The 19,498-nt window shown below is 42.8% G+C and overlaps 2 protein-coding genes across 3 annotated transcripts in view; one reads left to right on the top strand and one right to left on the bottom strand.

Moving 5' to 3' along the window:
• ABCB11 (ATP binding cassette subfamily B member 11) overlaps positions 1-19,498 on the bottom strand; it is an 87,687-nt gene that overhangs the window by 65,271 nt on the left and 2,918 nt on the right. The window lies entirely within an intron of this gene.
• DHRS9 (dehydrogenase/reductase 9) lies at positions 2,545-17,761 on the top strand. 2 transcript variants are annotated; one of them, XM_048486034.1, is made up of 5 exons: positions 2,545-2,623; positions 6,387-6,746; positions 10,088-10,346; positions 13,531-13,694; positions 15,642-17,761. In XM_048486034.1, the coding sequence occupies exons 2-5, from the start codon at positions 6,404-6,406 to the stop codon at positions 15,866-15,868; spliced, it is 993 nt and encodes a 330-aa protein (XP_048341991.1). In that variant the 5' UTR covers positions 2,545-2,623; positions 6,387-6,403; the 3' UTR covers positions 15,869-17,761. The 2 variants fall into 2 exon arrangements, with proteins under 2 accessions (XP_048341991.1, XP_048341990.1); XM_048486033.1 differs by lacking the exon at positions 2,545-2,623 and adding an exon at positions 3,104-3,228.

The following is a 19,498-nucleotide window of genomic DNA, read 5'->3' as shown; positions in this document are numbered from 1 at the left end:
GATGTGCAGGCATATAAGCCCCTGATAATGTGGGCTGGTAAGAAGGAAGGAGGAGGAGGAGGAGGAGTTTGGATTTAAACCCCCCCTTCCTCTTCTGTAAGGAGACGGGTGGCTTAGAATCTCTTTTCCCTCCCTCCCCCCCCCCCCACAACAGACACCTTGTGAGGTAGGTGGGGCTGAGAGAGTTCTGAAGAACTGTGACTAACCCAAGGTCACCCAGCAGGAATGTAGGCGTGTGGAAACACATCTGGTTCACCAGATAAGCCTCCACCACTAATGTGGAGGAGTGGGGGATTAAACCCCGTTCTCCAGATCAGAATCCACCAGCTTTTAACAGCTATACCACACTGGCTCTCCCATTTGGCTTGAGGCACATTGGGGTAGGCTAGGTACCACTATACCTGCAGGGAACCAAGTTAGCATCTGGATTTGATCCCTGGCTGAGTCTCTTGTTACTAGCAGGTCCCACTTTTAGGCTGCATCCATGTAGTAAGGATTCTCCATTTTGCATTATTTGCTTCTGGAAATACAGAGGTGAACCCCTTGGCAGCAGAGCTTCCACTTTGCAGTTGTCTGTGCATTTCTATCTACCAGTCACCATTCTTCCTGATTTTTTTTTCTCTACCATGCCACTAAAGGACTATTTAAAGGTTTTTCAAAATGGGAAATGGTAAAGTGTTATAGGGAGGGAAGGCAGCATGGTACAGACCAATCCCATTTCAGAAGCTAAGCGGGTCTTACTTGGAAAGGAGAAACCCCCCCCCCCCTCCTGAAGATTCCACAGAGGAAGGCAATGCTTAATCCCTCACCTTGAAAACCCCTTGCTGGGATTGCTAGAAGTCTGCTGCAACTTGATCCTTACCATGTGCCCACACTAGTACCACCTGCTCACCCTTATCCTGATAATGCTAGGAAGTTTGCTCTTAATGACTGATCTGTTCCAACTGCTGTTGATACACTAACACACTGCTTTACTGATTTGTTTTAGTTGACTCTTGAAGCCAGCTTGAAAATGTTTAAACCAAAAGGCAGGATATAAATGTTTTTGCGTAAACAGTATTTTTTATCTTCCTCTTTTGGGCTGCTGTGCAGTAAGTTGGATATCTACCAAATTTGAGAAGAAGAGTTTGGATTTATTCAGCAGGTTCGCACCACTTCTGCACAACTGGTTGTTAAAATGGTGCTTGTAAACAACCAGTTGTTAACTTATTTGAATCCCACTACTGGAACCGGTTGTTAAATTATTTGAATCCCACCACTGCCCACCCCCCTCTCCTGTAAGGAGATTCAAGGTGCTTTACAAACTCCTTTCCCTTCCTCTCCCCACTCCTTTCCCTTCCTCTCCCTTCCTCTTCCTCTCCTTTCCCTTCCTCTCCCCACCTACCTTGTGAGGTAGGTGGGGCTGAGGGAGTTCCGAAGAACTATGACTAGCAGGAAGGTAGGAGTGTGGAAACACATCTGGTTCACCAGATAAGCCTCTGCCTCTAATGTGGAGGAGTGGGGGATCAAACCTGGTTCTCCAGATTAGAATCCACCTGCTCTTAACCACAACACCACACTGGCTCTCCCATTTGGCTTTAGGCACATTGGGGTAGGCTAGGTACCTTTAGCTATCAATCTATTTTTGTCCTTTTCCTTGAGAGCCAGTGTGGTATAGCAGATAGAGAGTTCCACCAGAGAGACCCAAGGTTGAATCCTGTTAAGTTAGCCAGTTGACCTTGAGTCAGTTACTCTCTCAGCGTAACCTGTTTCACAGAGGAGAAATTGAAGGCGGGGAAAACAGTATATGCCACCGTGAACTGCTTTGGAGGAAGGGTGGAATAAAAATATGCTACACTAAATCACTTCGTTTTGGGAGGTGGGTGCAGTAGTTTAAAGAGTGCCTTCAGGTGTGGTGTGAACTGCTGTTCAACCAAGGGAAAGAAATGCAGTTGTGTCATAGGGCTTGGCTGTAGTTAGTGGGTCATGTGGTGTACTTTCAGTGGCAACTAATAATGTGTAGACATATGTCCCAGTTAGGGAGTTTCTGGTACAAGGTAATGCTTATATGTCCATTTATAATGTATACCTTTAAGCAGTTTTCTGTCTTACCACAACACGTTTTACATCTACCTAGTTAAATTGTGACCCAGGACAGAATTTCTGCAGTTTCAGCGGCTGGATAACAGGTAGAAATTTAGCAGATAGAGCTTTTCCCATTACAAAGTCATAGAAAGAAATACAACCCTTACCTGCTAAATTCTGACTTTTTACACTGCTGTGAAAAGCACAGAGGCTTTGCCATAAACAAGTTGTGATTCTAATTCTGGGGAAACTGTATAAATAACAGTGGGTTGGATCCCACATATCCGTTCTGCTAACAGCAGTGTTTCTCCCCAGTACAAAGAGTCTTCTGAAGCAAGAGGGGGAACGTAAAACCATTATTGGGATGAATCAGCAGAATTCTGCCCTGTGTTTTTGGTCTCTGATTACAGGAACGGAATTATTTCATTCTCTCTATAGACCGACGTAATACTACAAACTGAGCGTTTTCCAATTAACATCATTTACTGGACCCAAAAGTTCAGTTTTGGGGCCATTCCTGACATGCAGAGGAAATGAATATGAAAGGCGCAGGAACAAGGTAAGCCCAAAAGGAAATCTTAATTCTAACTAAGAGTTTCAATTGCTGGCAACTTTCTTGTTGGGTTGGATGGATCCCACCATCTCACATGGCTTTTGTCCATGCAGGTCCCATGTCCCCCAGCTTAACCTTTCTGATAGTAAAAAGGGATTCCCTTATCCCCCTTTTCACCAGTGGAAACACTGGTTGGAGCCAACAAGTTATTTGAAATGTAGATGCATATAATTCAAAATCTCTCTACTGAAAGACTTAGACGTAGCATTCATTTTTGTTAGGACTTAATTTTCCCCTTGCCCTCGGAACATGTTACCTAGAGCAGGAAACACAGGTTTCACTCACAGCTAAAATTAATACACAATTTATGTAATCATCAGTGTGATCAACTATGTGACTCATAAATGAGAAGTAACTTACGCCTTGAGTCACAATTTACTTTCCGTGATAACAATTTAGAATGTCAAAAGGTTGCCATATGCAGAAGTGATCTTTTGACGTTTCCAAGGAAGCATGAAGAGAGACGTCCCAACAGATTTCTCTGACTTGGCATATACAAGCAGCTGTCGTTTAAAGAACAACTTGGCGTAACTCCTTCTTTGACTGGCTAAGTAAGTACATGTTCAGTTGATGTTTTGTTAAATGCAGGACTGGTGTAATGTTGCTGCTGAGAGCAAAAGAGGTGTATTGGCAGCCCCTGATTCAAAACTTTACTCAGTCAGCATTCACTAGGTGGCCTTAAACAAGTCACTGCCTCTCATTTATCATCTGTATTAGAGGAGGACAATAATATCAGTCTCCTATAAACAAACTTTTGTAAATATTAATAAGATAATGTATGTAAAGAACTTTGAAAACATTGGAAGGGTGGAGCTACATAAATGAGCAATCCTGAATTAGTGTATTTACTCATTATATGTATAGATTCACTTAGCAGATCTCATTGTACTGCACTTTATGGTCTCAGATTTGGTGCTGTGATGATTTTGGACCCCCTCTGAACAGGGAGAACCTAGTTAAGATCTGTGATTAGGTCTCCCAACAGTTTGTTTTGGGATTCGTTTTCTTTTGGGGTTTAAAGTAGCTGTTTGGGATGTTTGTATGTTTTCACTCATGGGGCAAATCTGGGGGTTGATTTCTAGTGGGAAATGCTATGTGGGGGAAAGTTTAATTCTCCCTCTCCCCACATGGTGTGGCTTCCATCCAATCTCCTCTTCTGTAGCTGTTTATAACTTTTTTGAAAAATGAGGAGATCTAATCACAGACCTCAGTAGGAGTTACTCATTCTGATCTTTTTTTCCCCTAAGAAATTATTGTGATTTGACCCTAAATCCTAAATTCACTGATCTCCTAATCCTAAATCTCCTAAATCCCAATTCACTGATTATAACCTGGAGACAGGAATGGATTAACGGGTAGTTGTTGCTGACTTTCTCTGCTGACGTTGCTGTGCAGTGGGGGGGTGGGATGTGAGATACGAAAAGTGAAGAACGAGTGCACTACACCACACTTTGTGGTTCTTTTAAGGGAAGGGCTCCTCTTTACAATATCTGTGATTCAAAGTCCTTCAGTATCTGTTGTAGTTTTCTTTTTCATTCTGACAAGCTCATTACAGAACAAGCATACTATTATACCGCTGACACAACATGGAGACCGAAGCTAACATGATCCAGTAATACCTTTATTGGGGTTTTCTTCTTAGGATGTGTAGATAAGACAGAAGAGTCTTATTTAAAAACTGTTAGTGGAACTCAGAACTGACAAGGAAATTATTACCACATATTAAATCAAGGTTGCATAAGTTGTGGCCTATTGTGCTGTTAAATAAACATCATTGCAAAAGAAAAGCATATATACGGGAAACGTTTATGAATAGATGGGCAACCTTTTGTATTTTATTGGAACAGAATGAACCTGGAGGATGGTGCAAGAAATGAAATTTTACATATATACATATATACATAATTGATTATATAAGGTGGCCATAGATTGAAAATATTGTTTATTTACACAGTAATACTTGTATTATCTACCTATGGGTACGGTTATTCATTAAAAAAAAACTCAGCACTACTTAATAGTAAAACATTTACATTTTAATCCTGTAACACCTTAGAGGCCAAAAAGATTTTCGGGGTATGAACTGGTGAAGGGAGCTTGAACTCTCAAATGCTCATGCCCCCAAATTTTGTTAGTCTTGATGGTGCTGCTAGACTCAAATTTGGCTTTTCTTTTGCAGACTAACATGGCTACTCTCTGAAATTAAATACAACATGACATAACATCTGCTTATTAGGAAATTGCTATACTTCATTAGGAGGGTTCGTTTCCTTATTGATTTTTCTTCTTTTTTGCTTTAGAGGAAAGGACTACTATCTATAATGGTAGCGGTTTAAACTCACTCTTTAGTGGCTCTTGCACAATTCTTTTGCTTTCCAATGAACAAGTCTCTGATTGCACCACTAGGTTGGCAGTTCAGCAATCTGTGAGCAAAACACCAAAGGAAGTAAAAGCAGGGACACATCTATGCATTATCTTTTGCAATGCTGACTGTATAATGCCCTGCTCTGCAAAATGGGCCCTTCAGCTGATAAGCAGACACCAAGCATGAGGCATATTGAACGATGCTGGTCATATACATTTAAGCATCCTTTCCTAAGTCTTAGAGCCACCTGAGCACAAAAACCATGCAGAGACAACCTGGATTTTGTTCAACGACATAGTTTGAGATTTGTCTTTGACCAGCCTCCAAGTCTTTCAGTGAAATGTTCTGAAACGGCACAATCAAAGATAGCGATGTGTTGCGTAACTCACCAAAATTACTTTTTGCATAAACTCATATTTGAACAGACTTGCAAAATTCTCAACCTCAGTTACTCTTCTGTGAAACAGGAATACTGATATTCTACCTCCCAGGGTTGTCGTAAGGCTGAACAAGGAAGCATAAACAACTGTCTTGGCTCCTGTGCTGTTGTCTCATTGGCATCAACAGTACTGCCAAGAGAACAGCATTCCTGCTAGTGCAGTGGAAGGGGGTGATTTCTGCTAGTTCTTACTCCCAATGCACAACCCACTCTTCCCACCCTCTCAGCCCTGTTTCTAGTTGTTCATTGACCCAAATGAACACAATCTGGGGTGGGAGGTGGGGGGCACAGAAAAAAAACTTGTAGACTTCTGCTGTAAGCACTGCAGGTAGTGTATTCAGGATCTGAACACATACAAAGTACTTTATGAATGTACTTTATGCAACCTTTGGTTGCATATTTTGTTCAGCTGAGCTTGTTGGCCTGCCTTACAGGGCTGTGGTAAGCATTTTCTTAGGTAGCGTGACATTCCTTGAGTACAAAATACTTTATCAGCAGCCTAATTCTCTGCTTATTTGTTCAGTTGACTTCATTGGCTTTCTTTACATGGTTGTGCTCAACATTACTGAGGTAATATATACATGAATTGCTTTAAGTATACACAAAGTATATTAGTAGCATGCTTATTTGTGTGTTCCGTTGAGCTCACTGGCTCTCACTCCAATCCCAAATAAGTGTGTAATTGAGAGTGAATGGCTCCATGGCCGTTTTTGACAGAGTGGGGTAGCTTTTACTCTGTGGTATATGCAAGGTCATTGATTTGTTGACCACAATGCGGCACACACACCTAGTTCATAATGCCGCCACCTTTTCCTTTCAACTTCCTCTCATGGTAAAGGAAACCACAATTTTCACACCATCCTTGTGTCAGGAGAGCTTATTGCAGTTGTTTCTCCTTTTTGAAGGTAAAAGTTGCCACAGAATGTATCATTTAGAAGACTTGGGAATATTCCTCTACGTGTTTCTACTGTCAGCCTGCTACTATTTGTGGCGAAGATGGAAGAGAAACAACTATTTAAGCGCTGCCGATCTTGCAGGAAAATATGTGCTCATTACAGGCTGTGACTCTGGCTTTGGACATTTGGCAGCTAAGACATTGGCTAAAAAAGGATTCCAGGTGATTGCCACCTGCCTGACAGAAAGAGGAGCTACTGACCTCAAAGCGGCTGGTTCCAAGAGGCTCCAGACATTATTACTGAATGTGACTGATGTAAATAATGTCAGATTGGTGGCAGAAAGTGTTAAAAAAGAAGTAGGAGAGAAAGGTAAGTGCCAGAATAACTGAATTCTTCCTTAAATTGACTGAAGACAGTTGTGGAGCCAGACTAACATCAGGGTTAGTGCTATCAGTCACAAGGGTCAGTGCTATCAGTCACAGACCAGGAAAGGGATTTGGGCGTCTTAGTTGATAGTTCCATGGGAATGTCAACTCAATGCATGGCAGCTGTGAAAAAGGCAAACTCTATGCTGGGGATCATTAGGAAAGGAATTGAGAATAAAACTGCAAAGATTGTCATGCCCTTATATAAAGCAGTGGTGCGACCGCACTTGGAGTACTGTGTTCAGTTCTGGTCGCCACATCTCAAAAAGGATATCGAAGAGATAGAAAAAGTGCAGAGAAGGGCAACGAGGATGATTGAAGGATTGGAGCACCTTCCTTATGAGGAGAGGCTGCAGCGTTTGGGACTCTTTAGTTTGGAGAGGAGACGTCTGAGGGGGGATATGATTGAAGTCTATAAAATTATGCATGGGGTAGAAAATGTTGACGGAGAGAAATTTTTCTCTCTTTCTCACAATACTAGAATCAGGGGGCATTCATTGAAAATGCTGGGGGGAAGAATTAGGACTAATAAAAGGAAACATTTCTTCATGCAACGTGTGATCGGTGTTTGGAATATGCTGCCACAGGAGGTGGTGATGGCCACTAACCTGGATAGCTTTAAAAAGGGCTTGGACAGATTTATGAAGGAGAAGTCGATCTATGGCTACCAATCTTGATTCTGCTTGATCTGAGATTGCAAATGCCTTAGCAGACCAGGTGCTCGGAAGCAGCAGATAGAGACTTGGTGTGTGGAAATCGGCTGTTGAAGCTTTTCAAGGCATGGAAGTAAATAATTTCACCTGGTAAATATTATTGTATTAGGCATATATTAAAGAGACAGGAGATCAGGTCAGTTGGCATCCCTGCTCTACAAGTGTCTACACAAATGTCTACTGTATTTGCAAGTAGATGCAGATGAAAATGCAACTTGCTTAACACTGCTTGGTTTTCATTTCAGCAAACTGAAAGTCAAACTAGATGTTAGACATGCACCTACATTTTAATGAAAGATGCGGCTTCAGGAAATGAATTTTCCCAAACCCCAGGGGCCTGACTTGGCTCAGGAGCATGGCAGAGAGGAAAGATGAACTTCAGCTTTCCCCACACACTCTATTCCTGATCTGAAACAGTCATTACAGGACTCTATGTGCTATGTCTTGTAGCAGAAACACAGAGGTTGTACTTAGGCAAACTGGAGCCCTGGGCAAAACCTGAGTTTGATGGCCCCCCCATGGTCAGCCGCCATGGTCAGATGCCCCCCCATGGTCAGCGTGACCAAGCAATGATTTTTTACACCAGATCATTTCAAAGTCACCATCACATTATAGAACATCCCCCAACTCACAAATCTGAACACAGCAATGGGCCATAATTTTTGGAAAGCATTTTCAGAATGCTTTCAAAATGTTTTATTACTGCTATGAAAACATTTTATGGTGTTGTATCCAGTCCCCCCAATTGGGGGAAACAGCATCACTTTCAATATTATTTAAACTGGGGACCCCAAACTCTCCCTTTAAGGTGGATTTAAAAGGAGAATCTGGCCTCCCTAGTTTAAACAAGTGATGCAGGAATCCACCCCCAAACAGCATCATTTTCAATGGTGTTTAAAACTGCTAGGGAGCCCAGATTCTCCTTTTAAATCCACCTTAAAGGGAGAATCTGGGGTCTCCAGTTTAAACCACATTGAAAATGATGCTATTTTGGGGTAGATTCTCCCCCACCCTGAAACAGCATCCCTTTCAATGTTAAAACCGGGAACCTCAGATTCTCCCTTTAAATCCATGCTGAAGGGGGTGGATTTACTACTACTACTACTACTATTAGACATTGAGAGAATAAAAGAAAGAAAGAAAACAAGCATTGGCAGGAAGGGAGTGGATTTAAAAAGATAATCTGGGGAAATTTAGGGGGTGCCTGTTGTCAGGGGTGCAATTATTAAGATAGCGGCACCAACATTTCAGAGTGTCTTCGTGAGACCCTATTGATGATACCACCCAGGTTTGGTGAAGTTTGGTTCAGGGGGTCCAAAGTTATGGACCCTCAAAGGTGTAGCCCCCATCTCCTATTAGCTCCCATTGGAAACAATGGGGGATGGGGGCACTCCCTTTGGGGAGTCCATAACTTTGAGACTCCCTAAACAAACTCACCAAACTCCTGGAGAATCATGCCATCAGGAGAGTCTCTCAAAATATCCCTGAAATTCTGGTGCTGCTAGCCTAAAATCTGCGCCCTCTGCAGGCCAAAAACAGAAAAAACACTGAAAATACAAAATATTCATAAACGAACCTGCAATTTTGTCGCCCACCACAAGGTGGCGCTCTGGGCAGCTGCCCACTTTGCCCAATGGGAGGAACGCCTCTGCAGAAACAACATTTAGCTTAGCCAACAGACATCCCAGTTTGCGCACTGGGTTTTTTAAAAAGTGCTGTCAAGTCACAACTAAGTTATGGCAACTCTGTGGGACTTTCAAGCCAAGATACAAACAGAAATAGTTTTCCATTGCCTGGTTCTGTATAGCGCTCTTGGAGTTCCATAGAGGTCTCCCATCCAAATACTAACCAGGGCAACTGTATATTTGATCATGAGTAACCTCATTCCTTTTAAATCTTGTGATAGAGCAGAAACCAGCTGTGATGGGCAGGATGCTGTTTCAACACCTCCACCCACTTCCATGACTAAGTAGCAGGGGATAGTGTACAATTACTTCATGATATACATGCATGTATGGCTCAAGTCTTGCTCACTCAGAATAAGGAACACAAGGAATAAAAGATTAAGGAATAAGGAACATTAAAGTATGAGGTCCTCTGCTGGCACTCTCTAGGCCATCAGCCTATCTCTCATAGTGGCCAACCAGCAGCCCTGGAGGCCAACAAACAGGGCATAGAGACCAAGGCTTTCCTTTGATGTTGCCTTACCTCCAATAAGAAATGCAGTCTGTCACATTTTTATCCATTCCTTCCTCCAAGAAGCTCAGGAAAACATACATGGTGTCTGCCCCTCTATTTTATCCTCAAAACTCTGTAAATTACACTGCTTTGACCCACTGCACCACAGTGACACAAATGAAGATATGAATATAGTATTATTTGTTAATTCATCGTGTTCTGGGTTCTAATTGCTGTGGTTTTACAGTTTTGTGGATGTGTTACCTCTAATTCTCTGCCTTCTGGAAAACAGTTTCAAATCATATAACCAGCGCCTATATGCTTCCCTAAATGTCTCATCTGCAAATGTGACCGACCATCTTTTTGTTTGTTTTTGTGTCTCCTTTCTTCACAGGTCTGTGGGGCCTGATCAATAATTCAGGGATAATGGGACCATCAGCACCAACTGACTGGCTGAACATTGAGCACTTTAGAGAACCGATTGAAGTTAATTTGATTGGCCTCATAAACGTTACGTTAAATATGCTGCCCTTGGTGAAGAAAGCCAAAGGGAGAATAGTCAATATAAGCAGTGTTGGTGGTTGCATAGCAATATGCTCAGGAGGCTACTGTCCATCCAAATTTGGGGTAGAGGCCTTCAGCGACAGTTTAAGGTACTGGTAATAATAATTGTCAGAGAGCCAGCAGGGTGTAGTGGTTAAGAGCAGGTGCACTCTAATCTGGAGAACCAGGTTTGATTCCCCGCTTCGCACGTGAGCTGTGGAGGCTTATCTGGGGAACTAGATTAGCTTGTGCACTCCAACATGTGCCAGCTGGGTGACCTTAGGCTAGTCACAGTTCTTCAGAGCTTTCTCAGCCCCACCCACGTCACAGGGTGTTTGTTGTGTGTGGGGGGGGGGGGGGGGGGAGATTATAAGCCCCTTTGAGTCTCCTTGCAGGAGAGAGCGGTGAGGTATAAATCTAAACTCTTCTTCTTAATTATCTTCTTAAGGGGGAAAATCTAGTCTTTAAAAAATCACTGCTAGATATAACTTCTAAACATATCACGAGTCTTCAAACTCAGTCCGGCTAAAGACTCATGCCTACAAAAAAGAAATCTGTATAGAACATTATCATCTGTCTACCCAGTAGGATATTGAAACACTATGAGGTCTGGGGAAGGCCGAAATTAAAAAGGAATGATGGTAATCTTACAAGCAGATCCACTTGTAAACACAACATTCTTCCTTTTTGCTTTCCCAATGGCTAATATGTGGCCCCAGTATCATAGCAGACTGACAATGTTTTTCATAGATTTCTATCAGTGGGCCTTTCCCCACTTACCTTAAGCCCCGCGCTACTCTCCTCCAGTAGCGCAGAGTCCCAGGGCACTCCCCACGACAGGGGCGGCAACAGCGCAGCCGCCCCGACGCTGCCCCTCTCGCGCCCCCTCAGCATGCGGCATCCTGGCGCTCTTGTAAATGGCGCCTTTTGATGACCCCGCGCAGAGCACAGAGCGCGGGGTCGTGGGGATGCCTGGACGCGCTCCAGGGAGCAGCGCGCGGCATAGGGGGGATCCTCGAGAGTGGGGAAACGCCCAGTGTGAGAAATGGCACTCACATATGGACTCGTCAACATAATACTTCTCATATCTGTTTTAAGACTCATGAAATATAATTTAAGTTTACTGACATATGCCCATTTCCACGGTTTCTGTCTCCATTTAACATTTTCTATGTTGTAACATGGTTTCTTTTTGTGAGAACCAATAAAAGGGTAAATGGAAGGCAATTTATGTAAGTTCCAATGCACAAAGACTGGCCTGCTCAGGAAGCGATACCTTAAGAGGGATGTGTTTCTCTGACAACTTCAGGGAACATTCCTGAGGCATTTGAGTAGCTGCTTGAATTCAATTTCTCCATTTATTTTATTTATTATTTATTTTATTAAACTTATACCCCGCCCATCCCTGGCCATAACCAGGCTTGGGGTGACTTAGATTCAATTAAAACCATACATAAAATCAGCATTTACCGCAAATCCGCCTAAACCAGTTCCCTTCCTACCATTGATGGCGATAAGTGCCCATCAGCCTATTAAACAAAAGTCATCAATAATCAAGGGGGGAGGTGTGCTGTAAATAGATGATACAATACATGCACACCGTTGTTTATAACAAGGGTCTAATTGACCATTGGTGGTAAGTGGCTGGGAGGCCGGCGGATTGATGTTATGTCAAGGATGGATGGCATCAACAAAAAGCACAGCAGAGCATCTCTGTCTTACAGGCCCTGCAAATTGGACAAGGTCCTGCAGGGCTCTGGTATCAGTAGACAGGCTGGAGCCTGTCCAGGCTCTGGAGCCAAGGCTGAAAAAAACCCTGGCTGTGGTCGAGGTCAACCTAATGTCCTTAGGTCAGGGACCACAAGTAAATTCCCATCCAAGGAACAAAGTGACCTCTGTGGGCAATATGGGGAAATGCAGTCCCAAAGATATGAGGGTCCCAGACCACACAAGGCCTTCAAAGTTAAGTCTAACACCTCAAACATGACCTGGAATTCAACTGGCAACTAGTGCAGCTGATGTAAGATGGGAGTGATTGACACTCCAGTGAGGAGCCTGACTGATGGCTGCTGAACCAGGCTTCACTCCCAGATCAGACTCAACAGTAGGCCCACGTAAAGTGAGTTACAGTAGTCTAGCCTGGAGGTGACTGTTGAATGGATCACTGTCGCTAGTCAGCATGGGAGAGAGGTAGAGTGCCAACTGTCTAGCCTGGCGAAGAGGGGCAGATGTTACTCTAGCCATGTGTGTGACCTGGGCCTCCATCGAAAAGGAGGATTTCAGGAACATACCCAGGCTTTTAATGGAGGGCGCAATTCTTAAAGCCACCCCCTCAAATTGAGGTAGTTGAAAGCCCTCAGGCATCTCCCGTTAACCCAGCCCTCAGGACTTCTGTCTTGGGATTTAGCTTCAGCCTACTCTTCGTCAACCATCCAACCACTGTTTCTAAGCATTGTTGCAGAGCATCTGGTACAGCAGCCGGCTGGCCCTCCATCAACAGAACAAGCTGGGTGTTATCAGCATACAGGTGACAGCCCAGCCCAAAGTTCCAGCCCATCTGTGCCAGGGGTCACATATTGTACTCTGCATTTTGGAACGAAGGCCATTTAAAAAAACAACAATAACACAGTAGCTGCAAGACTAGGATGTAGCAGACTGAAATAAAGGTTACCAGTGTCCATGCAGGCCTGAGATTCTCTCAGAATTACAACTGACCTCCAGGCTACAGAGATCAGTTCCCCTGAAAAAGCTTCAGAGGACAAACACTTTGGAAAATGATAGATTTTAGATGAAATCCCTTTCCAAATTCCCCCTTCTACAAGCACAGCCTCCAAATCTCCAGGAACTCCCTAGACCAGTGGTGGCGGACCTATGGTACTCCAGATGTTCATGGACTACAATTCCCATCAGCCCCTGCCAGTATGGCCAATTGGCCATGCCGGCACGGGCTGATGGGAATTGTAGTCCATGAACATCTGGAGTACCATAGGTTCGCCACCACGGCCCTAGACTGATGTTGGCAATCCTTGGAACTCAACACTGACCTGGAATTATAGACTAACTCCACATCAGGATGGTGATGTCAGCATATGAGAACATGAAGAATTTCTCATGTTTTTATCTCAGAAATGAAGATTGGTAAGTTGCATCATAACCTCAGGTATCTGAATAGATATTGGGGATTACATGAAATAAGCATTCATCTGTTATCACATTTTTATAAGAGTTTCTATATTGTTTGTTTTTTTAAAAAGCGCACAAACTGAAATAACTAATGGCATCTTTAAATTGCAGACTAGACATGAAAGCATTTGGAGTGTCTGTGTCTTGTATTGAACCTGGGCTCTTCAAAACTCCTCTCTCTGACAAAATCAATGTGTGGGAAAGAAAACAGGCTATTTGGAATGAGCTTCCTTCCGATATCAGAAAACAGTATGGCGACGATTATCTAGCAAAGGGTAAGTAGTGCCCATTGTGCACAACACCAATAAAACATTTTATGGCTGAAATATAAAACGTTTCCTGCTGAAATCCCACACAGCTTTTTCCTCAAACATTTGGAAGATATTTTATTTTCCCTCAAAACATTTTATTCAAAAAATGCAAACCGGCATTTCTTTTTCCCCAAGACATTTTCAAAACGTTCCCTGTTTGTTGTGCAGAAAGCAGGAAACATTTTATCTTTCCTGCGCAACTTACTAGCTTTCATTCCATTTTCTCGCAGCTCACGCCTGCCATTTTGTGCTGCTGCAGAGATTCTCTGTGCCACCAGTCATTTGCTAAAGGTTTCCAATAGAGATTTCTTCTGCTTGAGCTCATCTGCCTGCGATTTCACTTTAGAAAGTACATGAATAAAGTTAGTTTGACGATCCCATGCACCCATGGCTCGATCCTGTCATGTCTCCCAGCCAGGATGTGGGATCCTCTGTCTGGGACGGCTATCTTTTGCCTGCTTTTTAGTTTTACTTTTAAGCATCAGCTCATTATGCCGCTGCTGACCTGTACACTTCAAAGCATTGGGGAGTGTGGGTTGTTTTGCTTTGGTGAAGGCGGTGCCTTAGCCTTCCCATAAGAATGGAGGGGCGCTGTTCCCCCTTTGGGAACTGGTGCTGAAGCTGGTGTCAAGTGACATAGAAGGAGGGGAAATGGAATGAGGGCATAAGGGAAGTTATTTTGGCACTTAATCCTTAGTTCGAAGTCTAAATGCTGAAACCTGATGCTGTTTTCAATAAAGCCTCATTATTGAACAGTCCAGGGGCACTTGTGTGACTAAAAACATACACACCAGGTATCTTGCTGTTCCTCTCACTTGGAGGACAGATGGTTGAGAGCAAACATGGTGCAATGGTTTGAAAGCCAAACTAGGATCTGGGTGTTCCAGATTCAAATTCTTAACTTTTAGACTACAAAAAAGGTAGGAAAACTCAACCAGAAAAGTACAAGGAGCCTCAAAAGGTTGTGTAACAAAAAAAGGTTGTGTAACAAAATAATTCTGTTTTTATATGGTGTACACAATAAGTTTGTTAAAAGCACAGGGCCTGACTACAGGTTACATAAGCACCAGTGTAAACTGTTTCAAAGATCTCAAACTATGTTGATGATATCCTTATTATGAATGACCAGTACAGCACCATGTGCCTCAAATCCCCACTCTGTTGTGGAAGTTCATTGAGGCCAAATGCTGCCTCTCAGCCTAACCTTCATCACGCTGTTCCTGGGAGGATAAAATGAAAACAATGTTGGAAGCCATTTGGGATCCCCAGAGGGAAGAAATGCATGGTATAACCAGTGGTGGCATTCAAATAATTTAACAACCGGTTCTGGTGTTGGGATTCAAATAATTTAACAACCGGTTCTGCCAAAGTGTTGCGAACCTGCTGAATCCCACCACTGGGTATAACTCTCTAAATAAAATAAATGTTTATTTGTTAAACAAAGGGTCGGGCCCCATCCACACCTGGTGTATTTTAACCACCTTCCTTTAAGCAAAAGGGCATGGGAATGCTATGAACCATTAATTTTGTGTTCTAACATAAAGAAGCTCAATCACACTTAAAAACCATTAGCACAAGCCTTCGCCTAAGCCTGTGTCTTCTCCAGTTGTTACATCTCTTGCGTATCTCCAAATATGTTAATGTTCTTTGCACAGTACCAAGCAAGCTTTCTCACTCGCCTCCAGCTAGCCATTATTACCTCTTGTCAATTAAGATCGTGGCATGTTTGAATGGGGTTGTTCAGTGTTCAGGGGGCAGTGTGGGGTGTAGCGCAAAAAGGAACTCCTTACTGCTTAATTTTGAAAGGATGTAAAGAGGCGAAGGGAGTATTCAAATAAAGACTGGATGAAGAGTCATCTGATAACCAGCCCATCACTGCATGCTTTTCTTTTGATTGTATTCTCTTCGCAGATGCAGAACAGAAAGAAAAACTGGTCAAACGGTTGCAGAACACGGATCTCTTCCTGGTCGTAAAGTGCATGGAGCATGCTTTAATGAGCAGAAATCCACAGATACGGTACAGCGCAGGCTGGGATGCCAAACTTTTCTGGATGCCCCTCTCCTACATGCCAGCTGCTCTGCAAGACTACGTACTGATGAAAAATAAAGTTAAATTGGCAGACCCAACGTCAGAGTGATTTCCCTTCCTATGTTTATGTGCTTCCGTTGTAACCTCAACCGGTTGGATCTTTATCAGTCACTGTTTAACCACATCCTTTTAAAAAGTCATGATTTAAAAGCAGCTCCAACTGAAAGATCTCCAGAGCTGGGTTCAGAGGTGAACCATCATCTGGTGATGAAGATTATAATCATTTTAATACGATTTCCTTATCCCAAAATTAAAAAAACCCAATAATCTTTGTTTCTCGAGATGAATCTAAGTGGCATTGGATTTGCATTTGACTGATCAAACAAACCAGCAGTTTACTAGAACGGAGCCAAAATGATAGTTTCCAAATAGACTTCAGTCCTTACTAGAATATTTTGTTAAAATCCTTTTTCTGCTTTGTTTCTGTAGTGTGTTGTTAATAAATAAAAGGTAGGCCACATGGCTCAGCTAGACAGGGAGAAATCCCTGGAGATAGTAGCTGGTCAGTGTGTATGCCCACTCCCAAACCAGGACTGTGTGACCTTGCCTTAAAGCAAGGCACTCTCACTCCCGGCATAGCCATCCCATGATGCAATAAAAGGTAGGCGGTGATTTGCATAAGGCTGTGCTTGGCTTCAACAAATACTGAGCAGACCATTGCAAACATGCCGAACCATCCAGTGTCCCAAGCTACCATGTTTAACATGACAATTAAAAGTGTGCTTTGAGGGCTGACAGGTATGATAGGGCATTTGTAGAGAATGTTTCCATATCCCCAAAATATGGCATGTTTAGAAGAGCAACACGCTATAGTAACTTTGGAATGTAGCGAACTAAGTTTAAGGCAAATTACTGTAGTAGCAAGCAATGCAAAAACTCTATTGTTCTCCTTGGATCTTTTTGATCTAGCATCTCTTTGTCCTAACCAGGCCATTTTCTAGTTTACTGTTGAGAATTACAGTGTGTTGTGCACTTTTTAGCAGTTGTTAATTTATTGCACGGTTGAAACTATATTGTAGTGTATTTTCATATTACATTCTTTGTTTTTATTCTAAGCTGCTTTGGAAACCACTTTGCAAAGAGTTGTTATATTTGTTGAAAGAAGTAGATATAATTTTGCGATGTATGGTTGTAGAAGAAGTGTCATATGTTTTGTAGACTGTAGAAGAAGGGTTGTATGTTTTTCAAGTGGTGCTATGTTGCATTTTACTTATGTATAGTTCCCTTTTTTAAATGAATGCTGGGACACTTATAAAATGAATATCTTGCTAAGTCACCATGATGTTTGATGTTGAGCTTATGTATCTATGGGACTCTACCACTATGGGGAAAGTAGCCCTGTGCTTGTACAGTTATTAATATTTATACCTTGGTTCAGCTAGGGTAAAGCCACTGTAGACGTGTTGTTCCAATGGCCAGTAATCCTTTGTTCCATTTGATATAGGCATTGTAGTCTTTAGTAAACGTCAGGGTGTTTGTCTGCTGCACCTGTTACACCTTCCTCTGGGAGAAAGCTATTAAACCCATCAAAGTCAGTATACAATACAAAGTGCCTTATTAAGGAATCCCAAACTGAGGACATGTTGAATTCCTGTTTCATCCATTCATTCAATGTCCTCTTAATATGAAAAAATAAGGTTAGTTCCCACAGACTCATTAAGAAATATGATTGAACGTAACTCATCTCACAATCCATTGAAATTATTTCACACATGAAACACGTCTCAAAGATGTGTTTTGAGACTTCTTTTATCAGCAACTGGTCAATTGGAGGTGTGCCAGTGATTCCCATGCAGTCTTTTGCAGGCGTAAGCTTATTTTAACTCTTACTGCAGGACCCAAGTACCATTTTCCCAGATTTCAAAATGTTTGATTTAGTTGATTAGTTATAAAGGTAGATTCCTTCATTGTTTCCAATGCCTGACTTCTGTGTTCTTTCCGAGTTTCCATGAATAAAAGTTTTATTTTGATAAACTATGTTGGTATTTTGGTCATTCTGAATATATTCGCCTTAAAAACAGTTGCAGCAAACTCTGTGCCATTCAGTTCAGAATTGGGTTGCCAGATCTGGGTTGGGAAATGCCTGGAGAGTTTCTGGGTAGAGCCTGGAAAAGGTGGGGTTTGAGGAAGGGAGGGACTTCAATGGGGAATAAATAACACAGCCCACCCCGCATTTTTATAGGTGATTTATCTCTGTCACCTGGAGATCAGTTGTAACCTTAGAAGAGCTCCATTCACCACCCGGAGGATGGCAACCCTAATTCAGAATCAGTTCTGTACCTACTGAGTTCTCTCAGCATGGTGTAGTTAGGCACTTAGAAAGACAGCTGTGAATCACCACGGGCTGCGGTTGCTGCTCAGAATGGATAGGGCATGAGCTGATTCCGGCCTCAGTAAGGGCAGAAGCAGCAAAGTGGCCATGCCAGGGTAGGGCAAGCAACAACACAAAGGCCGCCTGCTGGCCACGTCAGAAAAGGGAGGGTTAGCCTGCTTTGTGCCGGCCATGTGCTTGGGCACTTAGAAACAAGTTTCTAAAACAGATGCTGTGCTTAGCAGTCCTTTGGAACAGGGTCAGAGTTTCTGCACATGTTTTTTAGGGTGTGGATTTTTTTCACCCTAAATGCCCCAATACATGTTACGCCCGACAAATGTTGAGTCATGGGTACACAACTGAATTGGCAATCAGACATACAACTGGAAAACTTACCTTAAACAGTGCTCGTTTACTGTGCTCAAGGAAGGATATAGGGAGCAAGAGCAAAAGGGTAAAAGACCTCCCTGCCATTGTTTCCATTGGTGAAAACAAGATGGGAGGGAAACCGGAGACTCCATTGCTCCCTTACTGCATCAAGCAAATCAGTGGTGTTTAAGATGATTTCCACAATGCATGTCTGATTACAAGTCTGATTGCTCACCCATAACCCAACACATCTCAGGCATATCGTACATTTCAGTCCAAATTGTAACACGAAGCAGCACCCACCATTGACAGAAGGTACATATGTAGGCCTTCATTCAGGGTTGCACCCAGATAATTTACCTCATAGATTGGGGATGTGAGCCTCCAAGTGGGGTGTGCAGATATCCCAAAATTACAACTGATCTCCAGAATACAGAGATCAGTTCCCTGGAGGGTAGATGGACTCTATGGCAATTTACCCAGTTTGGTTCCTCTCCTCCCCAGCCTCCATGGCACCCCCAAAGCTCCAGGAATCTCCCAGCCTGAACCTGTCAACACTAAGAGGGATACCATTTTCCATAAATTCAGACAAACATGCCAACCAGCTCAAAACCATATTCTTTAACCACTTCATTTGAACAGCTAGACTCCAGTCCAGTAGCAACCAAGAGACCAACAAGATTTCTGGGGTTGCTGTTCTACTGCAAACCAACATGACCACCCTCTGAATCTTAACTTCCGCTCTTCCATTCCCAGATTTGTTTGGCTCCTCTCACTGTTCCTGGTCCTACTCCATCCTCCATAGGATTTCGTGTTTTTCTTTCCATTTTCAGCACTCTTTCACAGCTGGGATAAAAGTTGATTAAACGGCAATCTCATTGTGTGGAGAAAAAAGTGCAGCTCTACCTCTCTAACAGTTGAACTCAGCCTGGAGGCAGCAATAGACTAACGGTACCTCTTGGGAATTGAGCCTTATTTCTTCATCTCTTCTGTTTTGCA

The sequence above is a fragment of the Sphaerodactylus townsendi genome, linkage group LG02 (assembly GCF_021028975.2).
Source record: "Sphaerodactylus townsendi isolate TG3544 linkage group LG02, MPM_Stown_v2.3, whole genome shotgun sequence".
Classification (NCBI taxonomy): domain Eukaryota; kingdom Metazoa; phylum Chordata; class Lepidosauria; order Squamata; family Sphaerodactylidae; genus Sphaerodactylus; species Sphaerodactylus townsendi.
The sequence above is the reverse complement of the archived record's forward strand: the minus strand, read 5'-3'. Positions and strand labels throughout refer to the sequence as shown.